The sequence below is a fragment of the Gouania willdenowi genome, chromosome 18 (assembly GCF_900634775.1).
Source record: "Gouania willdenowi chromosome 18, fGouWil2.1, whole genome shotgun sequence".
In the NCBI taxonomy this organism is placed as follows: domain Eukaryota; kingdom Metazoa; phylum Chordata; class Actinopteri; order Blenniiformes; family Gobiesocidae; genus Gouania; species Gouania willdenowi.
Window position 1 is genome coordinate 3,871,828 of NC_041061.1, and position 16,459 is coordinate 3,888,286.

The window sequence follows — 16,459 nt, forward strand, 5'->3', positions numbered from 1 at the left end:
TAGTGTGGTTTGTCGCTAAATGTTGCGAAAATTTGATGTTTATTTTAGCGTGTGCAACTTTACAAATGGTACCCCATATAAGCTAATGCGCTCATTGCATTAATATTTTCACCATGTGAATGATTTTATATTAACTAGAGTTAATTTTACAAAAAACGTTTTCTACATTCGCCCTTTAATGGGTTTCTCTTGTTCATATTGTGATAATTACTCAGTTCCAACCATTTAATGGTTTGAGTTTTACTCAGTCTGATAACCACTGTACCGCAGATGTTCATGAACACACCCACAGAGATTAAAAACGAGTTCGTCGTGGTTTGTTTGTTTAGTTTGGAATTTATTCCACACCCTGCATAGTTTTTCTGAGCTTTTGTTTTTTGTGATATTGTATCGTGTTTTTAAGAGAAGCACTCGTCACACTGAAAAGTACAAAGGTAAGAAACGTTTTCATTCCTTCTTTTTTTTAAGTCTAGCTTTTGCTTTGATGTTCATCTTTAAATGTAAATGTGGTAGCGTGTTGTAGATATGTGGAATGTGAATGTGACACAGGAATGTTTGTTACAGACTGTGGATGAACAAGGAAATGTCTTTTAGTTTGTATCTGTCGGTAGAGTTTATATCACAGTTCATATGTAAAAAGTTTAAGATTATGGTTTGTTTTCCAGAGTTTCCAGAGAACAACCTCCAACACAGTAGACGGTTCATCATCACTGAAAGGTAAGAATATCATTACAGTATCACTTTTCATCGAGTTTCATCTTTTGTCTTGTCGTTTCGTCTTGCCTCATCTCACCTTGTTTCATCCTACGTCATGTCATCTTGCCTTATTTGATTTCTGTAGCAACTTTGACTGAACTAAATTTACTTTTATAGCCTCTAAAGACGATAAAATGGCCTCTGATCCTAAACTCCCAGATGTAAATGTGGTAGCGTGTTGTAGATTTGTGGAATGTGAATGTGACACAGGAATGTCTGTTACAGACTGTGGATGAACAAGGAAATGTCTTTTAGTTTGTATCTGTCGGTAGAGTTTATATCACAGTTCATATGTAAAAAGTTTAAGATTATGGTTTGTTTTCCAAAGTTCCATCATGGCAGAGATGAGCGGCGTCATTTCTGTCTCTCAGAATCTCAACCAAATGTTCAAACTACCCTGTGGCCACAAGTTCTGCAAAACTTGCCAGGAGAAGAACTCGTCCGACCGTTGCCAGATCTGTCATAACAGATTCAAAAGGCCGCTGCCTGGTGCCTCCAATGACACCGCCATCGCTGAGAAATCCCACCAAAAGAAGAACAAGATGAAGAAAGAAGAAGAAGAAGAGTGTTCCCCGGTGCAAGTGCGATGCCACATGTGCCTCGACCAGAACGCGATGGCCTCCAAGTCGTGCCTGGTGTGCGTGACTTCGTTCTGTGAGGCTCACTTGGTGCGTCACCGCGCGGTGGCCAACCTGAGGCGACACCGTCTGATTGACCCCGTGGAGGACCTCGGGCAGCCCACCAGGGTCCTTGGCTTTTTCTGCAAGGATGATAAGATGTTTGCCTGTCAACGGTGCAAAGAGACGATCCACAAAGACCACGAAACTGTGCCCGTAGAAGAAGAAGAAGAAGCAGCAGCAGCAGCAGCTGAGGATGGTAGTGTTGAATAGATAACATTTAAACTTTCAGATATTATCAGAATAAGTTCATATAAAGTGTATTAATGCTTAAATAACCAAAGATCTGCTTTCAATATTGTACGTTTAGGGCAGAGCGTTAAATTAGAATGGAATGACGGTCAATTTATCAAGTTATAGGAAGTTGACATGATATACTGTATTTATACTGTATTTAGTTTTTACTTGTTATATTCTTATAATTCATGTTTTGTTGCTGTGATAGAGTTATATCTCTGCCTTAGGCTAAGGAAGATTCCATTAAATTTTGGTGCGCATCCTTGTTTTAATCAGAATGGGTTAAAAGTGACCAAAAATGGTAGAAAAGGTTGTGAAATGTGGTTTAAAAAACCACAGAAATTGGTTAAATGTTGCAAATTAGAGTGGCCAAAAACTGACAGAAAAAGTGGTAAAAAGGGTTCAAAGTGTCAATATTGAAACTGTTACTTAAAAATGGCAAACGATGACAAATCGTAAATGTGGTTAAAATGGCAAAAATAAGTATGAAATATGGTGAAAAGAGGTTAAAAGGGACAATAATGGGTCAACATATGTGACATTAAGTGGAAAAGTGGTGGAAAGGGTTTATAAGTGCTGAAAATGTGTTGAAAGTGGAAAAAATGTACCTAAAAGAAAATTTGATGGAGAAGTGTCAACAATGGGAGTAATGTTGCAAAAATGCATCAAAATGAGCAAAAATATGGCAAATAAGTGATGAAAATAGGTTAAAATATGGAAAGTTTGGCGTAGGTTAAAAAATAAGCAAAAATGAGCTCAAATTGTTAAAAAAAAATCCTTAGTTTCTTGAAGGCATCTGGTGACCCCTACCAGTGTCTTGAGAACCATGGGGTCCCGACCCCAATGTTGAGAACCTCTGATCTAGAAAACTGCCAATATTAGGCTCTTGCGAAGGTTTCTGCTCTCTGAGTGCTGTGGTTTAAAGATATTTTTAAATTATCTTTATAATATTTGCATTACGTTATGTTAACACACACAAGCCGTCTGTGTATCGTCCTGTCTTGTTGTTCCTTTGTCTTGCTTGTTGCAAAATAAAAAACATAAAAAAATATGATTTTCCAGTGTATCTTTAAGTATGTTTGAATGTGAATGCAGGTTTTCTAAAGGTGTGCAGTAAGTAAATCACCCTTATTGGTGCATCAAGTTATGATGAAACATATTTATTGTCCACACGTCACAGAGAGTAAAATTATTTACAGGCATCCAGGAAGAGCCAGAGTCCAGAGGAACGTTCCCAGCAGTGTTTCCACCTTCACAAACACAACCAGGAGATAAGGAGAAGATGAGTATTACAGCGAGCAGGAGAAAGGTGTGTACACAACCTTCTAACTTTAACACTTTCATATTGTTTTTGTTGTGATGATTATGGATTGCATTTGCACATACAAACTCCGATTTATGCCAAATGTGAATCAGTTGTTAAACCCCCGACCCTAAACCAGCTCAATGTAGAAATAACATACTAAAATTGGCTCGTTAGTGCCCTCTAGAGTGAAGATCATTTAATAGAGGAAAAAAAAAAATCTAAAATGTTTTGAATTTTTCACAAATTCCGTTTTGGCCTCTCGATCAAAAAAGCCAATGACACGCATGCTTTATTTTTTATCGTGTTATTTTGTATCAAGATTCTCTCCATTTTGTGTTAATAGGAAATTGGCCAAATCTTGAAAATCATCTGGTCAAACTTTAACACACTCCTCCTGGAGCTACTATTACTACTAGTACTACTACTAGTACAACTCCAGCATTGTTCTTGGATGTTAGTACAACAACAAAAATCATAAATATGTCTAAGTTTATATCTCAATAGTACATTTCTGTCTAAACAAATCAATAATAGCGCATTGATAGTATAAAATTCACTGTAAATTTTGTCTTTGTATGAACTTGAGGCGGCACGGCAAAGGCGGCGCAGATTGCTGAAGGCGGTGCAATTTAGCGATGGCAGCGTGGCAAAGGCGGCGCGGCAAATGCGAGGGCCGTTTATCGCCGCTTGCGGCTATATTTCTTATTTATTTGTGGTTTGTTTCCAAGCCGTCAAGAATGCACACTAGCGTCATTTGACGTCGCGCCGGCAGAACTGTGCGGGAAATTTGCGCCTAGAACAGCAGTACAATATGTATCACACAATCTTTTCAAGGCAATAGGTATAAATTAGTGTGGGCTCATTCTCTCATCAACCAATAGCATTCAAAATCATCTCAGAACAGCATTTGTGATTCTGGCAACAGATGACGACTAAAACGTGATTGGATGTTAACTCCACGAAGAAGCAAAACTAGCAGGAGAAAAGACCAGTGAAGGATTGAACTCTTTCCTTGATTCCACACTGAATAATCTAAGAAAATTAAACGCGTTCCTGGCGCTCCATCACTGGTTATTTTTAACAACAAATTCTGATCTAGTTTTAGTCGTAGTCTTTTCACTAAAATTAAATTTTGTTTTAGTCAAAATTTTGTCATCAGAACTATTTTAGTTACAGTCTAGTCTTAGTCAACTAAATGAGATTAAGGCTGCATTCACACCGGTTTAATACCAGACTTGGTCACAATGGGCACATAATAATTTTATCATCTTTGTTTGGCTTGGTTTGTGTTCAGAAACAAACTTCTGAATCAGCCTCTGGTGCAGATCCATGAGCTAATCAGTTGAAGGTGACATTACTAGAGTAGAGACTTCTCTAGACAGAGAAACAGAAACTTGAAGAAGAGGCTCTTGTGGTGGGTTCCCCTTTTTCTACATGTTGATGTGATGATGTGAAGAAAACTCAGCGGACACCTTCTTGATATAAACATAACATTTTATTAATACAAACTGAAGATGAGTGTCCGAGTTAGACCTCCATTGCAAAGTCTGAGTGCAGCAGAGCCAAACACTACACTGAGGAACATACAGCCAAAAAAACACATATATGGATCTGATGAGAAACCTGAAACCCAACAGGTGGAGTTTAAAGCTTTAACTTTAAGACAAAGAAGGGAAGCAACAAATGTTTATTACAGTGGTAAACCCCCATGCAACAACAGAGAAACACGGGAACAGGCAACTTCCATTATTCACAGGCAATAAACATTCCAACAGCAGAGCTTGCTGGGTTTGATTGTAAAAACATTTGTTCGGGCAGCCTGACGAAAGCAATACTTAACTTTAAGTGAAAAAGTATATTGCATAAAATGAATATCATATGGCGCAGTCAATACACCTCACTCTCATCTATGGGTCAAAGCCAGCGCTATAGAGTGCTCAGAAACTTCTTCCTTTTCCGTTTGATCTTTACCAACATTCAACAACAGAGCAGCAACAAGTTGTCATGCTTTTTTGTGGTTTTAAAACCCGGTTCTCCTGATCACCCACAATGCTGTGTGCTTTACGTCATCACCGATACTTCCTGCATGTGCCGAATGCGTAATGCGTTCACAGTGAACCTAATCGCTCTAGACTTCAATTAGAAGAGGCTCCGAGACCAGGAAAATCCATCGTTCTAGAATTTGCCTATTTGATCTGCTCTAGATTTTTTTTTTTTCAAACATCTGTTTATTGAAATTTACATCACATCAACATTTCTTACACAAATATGCATGTTTCTTTTTTGTTCTCTTTTTTAACAATGAAAAGTACAAAGTATACCCCCCTCCCCCCAAAGAAAAAAAAAAAAATAAATAAAAAAAATAAAAATAATAGAAGAAAATACAATAAAAAATTTGAATCACTGTCATTTACAATTTGGATTTTTCAAAATAGTCGATAAAGGGTTGCCATATCTCCTGAAATTTTGATATGTTACCTCTGACTGAGAATTTGATCTTTTCTAATTGTAACAGATTCATCACCTCCCTAAGTAGCGCTGGATGTGCTGGTGGGTTTTTCTGCTTCCAATTTAGTAATATCATCCTTCGGGCTAACAGCGTCACATAGCGTATCACATTGTATTGGTTCTTTGATAAAATTGTTGTTGTAGCTTTAACCCCAAATACAGCCAACACTGGGTCTGGCTCGAGTCGAATATTAAGAACGCTAGATAAAGTTTTAAAAACATTAACCCAGTAGTTACAAAGTCTCGGGCAGTTCCAGAACATATGTGCCAAGGAAGCTGGGGCCTGTCCACATCTGTCACACAGAGGATCGACTGTAGGGAACATCTTTGACAGTCGTAGCTTAGATAAGTGTAGTCTGTGTAGAATTTTGAACTGTATCAGTCCATGTCTGGCACATACAGAAGAAGAGTGGACAAATTCTTGTGCTCTTTTCCATTGATTCTCTGTGATTTCCACTCCCAGATCCTCCATCCAAGCCTCTCTTAGGTGGTCTAGTGTTGTTGTGCAGTCCATTTGTGTTAAATTATCGTGAATCTTAGAGATCGCCTTTTTAGTCTGTGGTTCAGGCAATAACAGTGAGTCCATTGGAGAAACCAAAGGTTTGTTTGGGAAGGATGGAAATGTCTTTTTAATAAAATTTCGGATTTGTAAATACCTAAAGTGGTCTGTGTTGGGGATATTAAATTTCTCTTTTATTTGCTGGAATGAGGCAAAAATGTTGTCGATATATAAGTCATTGATTGTCCGAAGACCCTGTAAATACCATTTGTGAAACGACTTATCGGAAAGTGAGGGGGGGAATGAATGATTATTTATTATTGGCATTAGTGGCGAACATTTCTGCCAGCCAAAGTGCTTCCGGATTTGGGACCAAATTTTTATAGAGTGTGAAATAATTGGGTTTTTCATCTTTATTTTTGGCGTTGGCAGAGTAGAAAAAAGTACTGCTGCTAAAGAGGAAGGGGAGTCATTTAGATTTTCCATCTTAGCCCATTCAGCCCCCTCTGTGTGGAACCAAAAAGACATAGAGCGAATGTTACCAGACCAGTAATAGAGGCGAAAGCAAGGCAATCCCATACCCCCAAATGTTTTAGGTCTCTGTAGAAATGTTTTTTTAATTCTTGGAGGTTTCTTATTCCAGATAAATTTAGATATGGCTGCATCTAATTTGTCAAAAAATGATTTGTTAATAAAAATAGGGATACACTGAAAGAGAAATAAATATCTTGGTAAAATAGTCATTCTCACAATATTAATTCGACCCGCAAGGGAGATTGGAAGATTAGCCCACTTGTCAAAGTTACATATTGTATGGTCATACAGCTTCAAAAAATTATGTTTAAATAGGTCAGGATGATTTTCAGTAATATTTATCCCTAGATATTTAAATCGGTCTGATATTTTAAATGGCAGGGAGTTGAGAGTATGTATGTTCTGTTTGGCTTTTAAGTTAATTGGGAACAGTGTACTCTTTGAGAAGTTGATCTTGTATCCGGATATTGTGCCAAAGTTTTCCAAAATTGACAATATACCAGGCATCGATTTCGCAGGGTTAGAGATGAACAAGAGTAAATCGTCTGCGTATAAGGCTACTTTGTGCTCCGATCCTGCTCTCTCAATACCTTTATAATCTTTCTCTGTACGTAGAGAGATAGCGAGGGGTTCAATGGCAAGTGCAAATAGCAGTGGTGAAAGGGGACACCCCTGCCTTGTAGAGCGACCAAGTGGAAAGTAGTTTGAATTGATATTATTCGTTTTTACGGAAGCCTGAGGCTGAGCATACAATAATTTAACTAGGGAGATGAATTTTGAGCCAATTCCAAACTTAGACAGGGTTGAGAAGAGGTAATCCCATTGAACCCTGTCAAAGGCTTTTTCCGCGTCTAAGGAGATTAATATTTCAGGGTGTTCATTATTTGTGGACTGTGTGTAAATAATGTTAAGTAGTCTCCGTATGTTAAAAAATAGCTGCCTATCCTTGATAAATCCTGTCTGATCTTGTGAAATTACAGTTGGGAGAATTTCCTCCAGACGTGTGGCCAAAATTTTTGCAAATATTTTGTAATCTACATTCAGCAGGCTTATTGGTCTGTAAGACCCAGGGTCCAGGGGGTCCCTATCTTTTTTATGTATTAAAGATATATTTGCTAAATAAAAGGTTGGTGGTAGGCAACCCTTAATAAGTGCGTCATTGAGTACGTCAAGGAGAAGAGGAGAGATTTGACTTTTAAACATTTTATAAAATTCAGAGGTGTAACCGTCAGGGCCCGGGGTTTTTGAATTTTGCATATTTTGTATAGCCTGTTCTATTTCTGACGTAGTTATGGGTTTATCTAATAATTCTTTGTAGCTTAACCCTATTTTAGGGACATCTAATTTTTCAAAGAAAGTTTCAATCAGTGACATATCTCCCAGGGATTCTGAGGTATATAATTTAGTGTAAAAAATTTTAAAAACATTATTTATTTCTTCTGGGTCAATGGTAGTCTGACCGGAGTCAGTTTTTATTTCTGTTATTGTTCTTGATGCAGCCTGTTCTTTTATTTGGCGTGCAAGAATTCTACCAGTTTTCTCCCCATGTTCATAGTATTTATGTTTTGTTTGAGTTAGGAGTTTGGCTGTTTCTGTAGAGTAGATTAGATTAAGTTCAGTCTGGAGGGCTATCTTTTTTTTATGAAGTTCTGGGGAGGGATTGAGTGCATACTGTTGGTCTATGGCCATAATCTCATCACTTATTTTGCTTTCTCTCTCTCTACGTTGTTTATTTATTGCACTTTTATAAGAAATAATATGCCCACGTATGTAAGCTTTCAATGCCTCCCATAATGTAGATCTTGAAGTGTCAGGTGTGTCATTAAATGACATATAGATATTTATTTCGTTTTTTAGTTTATCAACCATTTTTTTATCTGATAGTACGTTATTATCGAAACGCCATACTTTTGAAGCATGTTTATGTCCAAATACTAATTGCAGTGTTAGTGGGCCATGGTCAGATATTACAATTGGTTTATAATCACAGGTTTTCATCAGGGGCAAAAGTTCTTTATCAATTAAAAATAGATCTATCCTGGAATAAGTGTGATGGACTGATGAAAAGTAAGAGTACTGACGTGCGTTGGGAAATTGGGTTCTCCATGGGTCTGCCAATTTATATGTATTAAGAAACGTATGGATTTTCCTTGCGGATTTAGATAAAGCTGTAGATCTGTTTGACGATCTATCAAGGTTGGGGTCTAAGACCAAATTGAAGTCTCCACCAATTATCAATCGGTGAGAATTCATGTTAGGCAGTTTGGCCAAAAACATTGATACAAAATGTTCATCGTCAACGTTGGGTGCGTAGATATTAGCCAAAGTAATTGGGTAGCCGTATAGTTTACCTGTCACAATCACAAATCTCCCCTGCGGGTCAGCTATAACCTCAGACATTGCGAAAGGTATTGAGTTTTTGATTATTATGGCGGTGCCTCTATTTTTAAAGTTAAACGAAGAGTGGAATATTTGTCCTGTCCATTTGCAACGTAACCTATGGTGATCTTTATCCCTTAGGTGTGTTTCCTGTAAGAATGCTATATCTGTCTTTAGTTTTTTGAGGTGGGCCAATACGTTTCCGCGTTTTATAGCTCCATTTAATCCTTTACAGTTCCATGTGACAAACTGAACCAGGTTTCCAGATATATCAAAGTTATTGATCTTATCAACCATTATCCACCATTATATAGTTTGAAAAACATATTTTTGCAGTGATATCTAAAATAAAAAATACATTAAAAAATAAACCCTGTACCGGGAACAAAACTTTCCCTTCAGAACCCCTTGCTACAATTCCCCTAACGGGGGACAAGCTTTCTAACATTTGTCGCTTGACTTACCACTAAGCTCCCATGTTAAGTGTACTTATTTGTTTTCCCTAGACCATTTTTCTTTCATGCCCTAACTTTACTCCCTGATAACTTTGTTCGTAAATTATATTAATAAGAAATGAAATGGCTGTGATAAAGTAAATAAAGTGACTTATAAGCACTAGTCATTTGTAATACTAGAATAGAAATAGAGTAACATGCACCTATAATATATATACAATATAATGATATTAATAAAAAATGAAATGGCTCTGCCTCAATAGTGATAAAGTAATAAGGTGACATATAAGCACTAAACATTTGTAGTACTAGAATAAAAATACAGTAACATGTACCTATAATATATATAAATTATAATTATATTAATAAGAAATTAAATGGCTCTGCCTCAATAATGATAAAGTAATGAAATGGCTTATAGGCACTAAACATGTGTAATACTAGAATAGAAATACAGTAATATGTACTTATAATATCTGTCAAACTAGTATTAAATAATTGTCCGTATATTTAACAATAACAAGGATGTATAATATATAACAAATAATAATATTTTAACCAGTATAACAACAGATAAACAGGCAATGTGGAGCGGCCACACATTCGTCTTTAATATCGTTTTTCTTTTTTTTTTTTTTTGTTTAAAGAGTTATAGTTACTCAGGTGTTTCAGGTAGGCACAGAGGGGCTCCGTTCTTCAGATGTCCTCAGGCGGGTGTGTGATGTTAGCCCTGATGAACGTGTCTGCGTCTTGTGGATTGGTGAAGGAGTGCCTGATGTTGTCCAGGGTGAATGTCAGCTTTGCTGGGTAGTACATACTGTATGGGATCTTTGCCTGGCGCAGCCCCGCCTTCACCTGGTTGAACGCTGCTCGCTGTTTGCCGACTTCTGGGCTCATATCAGGGAATATGTGCACAGGAGAGCCTTTGTAGATCAGACGGCCCTTCTCTCTGGATAATTTCAGAATTTTTTCTTTATCTGCATAGTAGTGCAGCCTTACAATAAGCGCCCGTGGTCTCTCTCCGTCCCGTGGTTTCGGCGCCAGGCTCCGGTGTGCCCTGTCAATCAGCAGCGGTGTGTCAAAACTTCCAGCTCCCAGCACGTCAGGGAAAAATTCCGCCACAAAGCGACTCGGGTTTCCCGCCTCGATGCCTTCCGCGATACCGACCACCCGGAGGTTCTGTCTACGGCTTCTGTTTTCGAGGTCAGTGCACTTCTCCTGCAGCTTTTTGTGATCCTTCGTCAGCATGTCGTGGTTTTTTTCCAAGATCACCAACCTGTCCGTTACATCGCTGAGTGCACCGCCCATTTCTTTCTGTTCTTTCGCCGTCTGTGCGTGTGCGTTACGCAGGCTGTCCATCTTGTGCAGAATGTCTTCCCGGAGCGCGCCGACCTCTGCCTTTGTTTCTGCACGGAGATTTAGAGCTCTAGATTTTGTCTGCGCGTTCACATGAACTAAACGAGGCAAATTATCAGAGTAAACAAACCCTAGAGTGTTTCAAATGCAATGTAAGATTTTAAAACCACAAACAAAATCAGCTTCCTTCCTATTGGATCACTAACTGGCTTGTCCCACTTTCTACGACTTAAGCATCAATGGCGGTCACGGACGAGCCGATTTTCATCCTCCTGACTGCTCTACAAGAACTTTCAAAGAGTAACAAATTTCAAATGTTTTGACTTGCATTTCTTGATTATGGGCGGGGCTCCTGGAACAGCTAAGACACGCCCATCACTCTCTGACAGCAGCCTACTAGCTACTAGCGAGTCGACAGATGCTAATTTTTAAAGGGGGGCGGGGCTAACCAAAATATCACAAACCATCATTCTCAGCCAAGAGGAAAATTCGATCATAATAGCAGTGTTTCAACCCATAGAGGACAGTCACTCAACAAAATAGGCCAAATTTAAAAACTTTGACTAAAATGTCAAGAGTTGGACAAGAAAGAATCAGCAACACTACTTCATGCCAAATACATTGGTTTTTCTGTAGCTCTAGTTAGTATTATAACATATTTAGATAGAGCTTGTAAGTGAAATTCCAAACAAGTATTCTTTCACTTTTCCGTATTTTTCAGACTGGTAGAGAGGATCCAAATGTCGTTGGCCAGTCCTCTGTGTTCCATCTGCCTGGACAGGTTCTCCCACCCCGCCTCTCTCCCCTGTGGTCACTGCTTCTGCCTGAGTTGTATTGGTGAATACTGGAGAATCCATGAGTCCTGCCAGTGTCCTCTCTGTAAAGCGGTATTCCCCGTGAGGCCACGCCTGGAAACGGCACCGACTCGTAGGGAAAGTGCACGTGCGAAGGCCGGGGAGGTGTCCTGTGACTTCTGCAGTGGTTCGGCAGCAATGTCCTGCCTGGTGTGTGTGGCTTCCTACTGTGGAGACCACCTGGAGCCACATTACCAGAGCGGAGACCTGGGGCGCCACCGTCTGCTCAGCGTGGTGAAGAACCTGGAGGAGCCTCGTTGCAGACTGCACGGGAAGATGCTAGAACGCTTCTGCAGCACGGACCAGACGTGTGTGTGTGCCACGTGTGTTCAGACGGAGCACAGAGGTCACCGACTTATTCCTATCAACAGGGCAGCGGCCAAGAAGAAGGTAAGACCTGTTTCTTATCTTTTATCTCTACTACTTTTGGGGCGGCAGTGGCTTAGTCCGTAGGGACATGGGTTTGGAACCGCAGGGTGGCCTGTTCAAGTCCCAGTACGGACTAAAAGAACAGAAGTTGTTCTGGTGGCTGGAGAGGTGCCAGGGCACTTCTCAAGCACTGCCGAGGTACCCTTGAGCAAGGCACCGACCCCAACACTGCTCCCTTCATTGTAAAGCGACTTTGAGTACCCAGAAAAGCGCTATATAAAATTGATGTATAATAATAATAATAATAATAATAATCTCGTCTTATTTAGATATTTGTCCTTTGTCACCATTTGTTTTCTTACTATTTAATTTGATCAATAATATCATGCAATTATTCCAAAAGAAATATACCAAACAACGCACAGTTTGACAATAATTGTTAATTAATAAAGATCCAGTTTTTGCAAAGGTGGAAAGAGTACTAAAAATTTGTATTCAAGTACAAATACTGTTACATTGCTTAAATTGTACACAATTACAAGTAAAAGTACTGGTGTTAAAGTAAAAGTACAAAGTACGCTTCTCAAAAACAACTCAGAGTATTAATTACTTTTTAACCAATGGATGTTTTATGGCGTCAAATAACATGCATTCGACTCAATTCAAAGTCAAAAATCATGTTATGCTTTTTATTTAGTATATGGTTGCAGTAAATACCCTAAACTAACTTTTGTGATGTTTTCTGGTATTCTAAGCCCTTTTTAAATGATCAAACGTCAAAAATAGCATTCTGTTATGGATAGAATCACCTGAAAAGAGTGGCATTGAACAGACAATATTTGCAATTTCAATTTCTGCAGGAACCATTCCGATAATGTTTTCTTTTGTGACTTTTCAAACATAGTAACAGTTTCTTTATTCTCATTTGGTTTGGAAAATTACTAGTATTTCTCCACCCAGTCTCTTAGGGGAGGCCTGGCATGTGTCCTTGTGTGACAGTTCACCACAGGTGGTCAGGGACCAATAGGACAAGTTTTGTCATCTTACAGTGTGCCAAAAGTATCTGTTTGTGAAAGGGGAGAAGACAGGGGTTTTACCCCCTGTGTGGAGTCGTAAAAAGAGTTTGTACTGAAAAGTTCAAAGTGTTAGAGCCAGTCTTCTTGGCTCTGTATAGTGGGGTTAGATATGCACCTCAAAGTTCCTGGGACAGCATTCTGTAAACAGTTTGTGGTAAACAAACAGGCTCCTTGGTTAATCCTGGTCAACATATGCTAAATGCTAATTTCTTGCGACACATCAAGTATGCATATTAAGCATGTTAAATAAATATTTCCATACACAAATAAATTAAATTAAATTAAAGCTCTGCTTTTAATACAATAATCCCAGCTCTCCTTCAGGACAAGCTTTCCCAGCTGAACGTGCCAGACTCCACCTGCAGGTGGATCACAGACTTCCTGTCTGACAGGAAGCAGCACGTGAAGCTGGGAAAAACCATCTCTGCTCCCCGGACCATCAGCACTGGATCTCCTCAGGGCTGTGTTCTTTCTCCTCTGCTCTTCTCCCTGTACACCAACAGCTGCACCTCCTCTCACCAGTCGGTCAAACTCCTGAAGTTTGCAGACGACACGACCATCATCGGTCTCATCGCTGATGGAGACGAGTCCGACTACAGGTGGGAGACAGACCGGCTGGTGTCCTGGTGCAGCCAGAACAACCTGGAGCTCAATGCTTTAAAGACAGTGGAGATGATAGCAGACTTCAGGAAGAACCCAGCCCCCCTCACCCCCCTCACCCTGGGAGACTCTACAGTGAGCTCTGTAGAGTACTTCTGCTTCCTGGGGACCATCATCACTCAGGACCTCAAGTGGGAGCTGAACATCAGCTCCCTTATCAAAAAAGCTCAGCAGAGGATGTACTTTCTGCGGCAGCTGAGGAAGTTCAGTCTGCCAACAAAGATGATGGTGAACTTCTACAGATCCATCATCCAGTCCATCCTCTGCTCCTCCATCACCATCTGGTACGCTGCAGCTACGGCCAAGGACAAGGCCAGACTGCAGCGTATCATCCACTCTGCAGAGAAGGTCATCGGCTGCAATCTGCCCTCCCTCCAGGACCTGTACGCCTCCAGGATTTTGAGGCGTGCAGGAAAGATTGTGGCCGACCCCTCCCACCCCGGTCATAAACTGTTTCAATCTCTCCCTTCTGGTAGGAGGTTTCGGTCCATCAGGACCAGAACCTCCAGACACAAAAACAGCTTCTTTCCCTCTGCCACCATCCACATGAACACACCCCAAGTCACCCACTGAACCCCCCCCCCCCCCCCCCACCCGATCACCACCTCCACCAGCTTGATACCTGCTGCACTGTATATATATATTTATATTTATCCTATTTATCCTTTATTCTCTATCTATCCTTTATTTATCCCTCATCCTTTATATTTATCATTATTATTATTATTATTGTTGCTGGGTTGTTCTTTGTTGTGTTGTTTTTAGTTGTTTTTATTTCTTTTATTTCTTTTTGTTGCTTGTTTTGTGCACCAACCACCAAGTCAAATTCCTTGTACTGTCCTCAAAACTGTACATGGCAAATAAAACATTTCTGATTCTGATTCTGATTCTGAAATCTCTATTTTCTTCCAGAATAGTCTTTTTGTTAGTTTAGTTATCCTTCCAGAGATTTAAAATGTAAGGTTTACCACAGGTGAAAGGAAAGTTGATGGTCTGTAGATGTTGCAGGAGGTGAAGTTGGTTAACAAATTAGTTTATCATAATTTTATTTGAAGTTAATGTCAATAATCATCATTATCCTCTTTAAGAAATAACAATTCATTATTATTATTATTATTTTTTATCAGAATCAGAATTCCTTTATTTCTCCCAGGGGGAAATTGCTTTCGTTACAGCTGCTCAAGAAAAAATCACAAATAAAAGACTGAACGTTAAACAAAAATGAAAGAAAGAATAAACATTAAATAAGTGTATAATTAAGTATAAAAGACTGTTTAAAATAAGGATTAGATACACACACATTACAGCAGTAAAAAAAAAAGTAAGATAGTGAAGGTTCTAAATAATCAACTGGGAGTTGATCTAACTATATAATCATTGCTAAAAACCAATGTTACATGTCCTGTTTCAACATTCTGTTGTAATTTTCCACTCGCAGCTTCTGCAACTACTCACTCCTTTCCTTGGAATGGTCAAGGTCAATGCCATATATGGCATTATTGAAATATTTGTGTAAACAGTAAAAAACTCACTTTCTGAATTACTTGAGATGTCATTTGTAACATTGTGATGTTGTTGACTAACATGTTGAGAAGATTATAACGCTAACCACACTTTATGTCTGTATTAGTTATTGGAGTCAGGTTACACACTATCACAGTAACTGAGAAATGGATGACGTAAGTGAAAAGCATAAATCAGCCTTGGACAGGCTCCTCCTCTCTATCACCACTGTCAGAGAGTCCAGTTTAATCCCCACAACATCACTGGCCATCTGTTGGCGTCTGCGAATTTAGAAATATTGCTTTTGTTTTGTGAAAATTTGTAATGGAAACCCAGCTACGCTAACGGACTTCTGTCCTTTAACGATTGGTAATCTCACCTGTGGTTTCTCCACAGGACAAACTAAAGCGACGTCTCCTCAAACTGCAGCAGAACATCCAGGAGCGACTGTGTGAGGTGGAGAAAGACCAGCTCTCAGTGGCCGTGAGTGGAAACCATCGTCAGGAGGAAGAGGAAGCGCTCAGAACGCTGGAGGGAGAAATCCTGGAGCTGAAGAGGAAGCGCTCCGAGCTGGAGCTGCTTTCACACATCGAGGACGACCTACGCTTCTTACAGGTTCTCACTACGCTTACTTCAGATTCATTCACTGAAGCTTCGTCTGTCATCATCTGATCACCGTCTGCTTCCTACAGGCTTTTCTACGAACTGCCTGAACGAAGATGAGACATCGTAATCGTCCTGAACAATTCTATCCTGGGACTCTAACCTGTTCAGTGGAACCGATGTGAATGTATTTCTATGTGAAAGGAAAAGTAGTTTAAGATAACTGTTGTAAATGTCATACTACATATACTACTCATACTGAATGAACATTTTTACAACTTTCTAGACATCCCCAAAAAGACAAAACTAGAAAGATGGCCTATGGTGGGTTCAATCCCAAGACCTTACGCTTTCTAGCGCACGTCCTTATCTATTCAGCTACCGTAACCACATGAATACCATGAGATCTCAGCATGTCACATCAAATTAACACACATCGACAAACTACAGCATTAAAATACATTTTAATAACTGTGTTGCACTGTTGTGTTGCGGGAGTGTATTGTGAAGGGCAGCTCGTCCACCTGCCATGACCGCACGCTTGATCTCGATACGGAGAGTACCAGCCATGGATATCACCCAGGCAAGCATCGGTGACGGGTAAAAAGGTGGGTGGGATCGGCTGTGTGTGTCTCTGCTTGTGTATTAGTTGAGGTTACAAGGGGCGGGGTCAATTAGCATATGTGC

At 39.6% G+C, this 16,459-nt stretch overlaps 2 protein-coding genes across 2 annotated transcripts; both read left to right on the forward strand.

Moving 5' to 3' along the window:
- The first annotated feature begins 210 nt into the window (after positions 1 to 210).
- Positions 211 to 2,231, forward strand: LOC114480544 (E3 ubiquitin-protein ligase TRIM47-like). Its single transcript, XM_028474778.1, has 3 exons — positions 211 to 434; positions 666 to 717; positions 1,085 to 2,231. The coding sequence occupies exon 3, from the start codon at positions 1,092 to 1,094 to the stop codon at positions 1,644 to 1,646; it is 555 nt and encodes a 184-aa protein (XP_028330579.1). The 5' UTR covers positions 211 to 434; positions 666 to 717; positions 1,085 to 1,091; the 3' UTR covers positions 1,647 to 2,231.
- On the forward strand, positions 2,106 to 16,243 carry LOC114480788 (E3 ubiquitin/ISG15 ligase TRIM25-like). The gene is made up of 5 exons (XM_028475212.1): positions 2,106 to 2,125; positions 2,878 to 2,952; positions 11,429 to 11,951; positions 15,566 to 15,784; positions 15,862 to 16,243. Exons 1-5 carry the CDS (start codon positions 2,106 to 2,108, stop codon positions 15,880 to 15,882), a joined length of 858 nt encoding a protein of 285 aa, XP_028331013.1. The 3' UTR covers positions 15,883 to 16,243.
- The last annotated feature ends 216 nt before the right edge of the window (positions 16,244 to 16,459 follow it).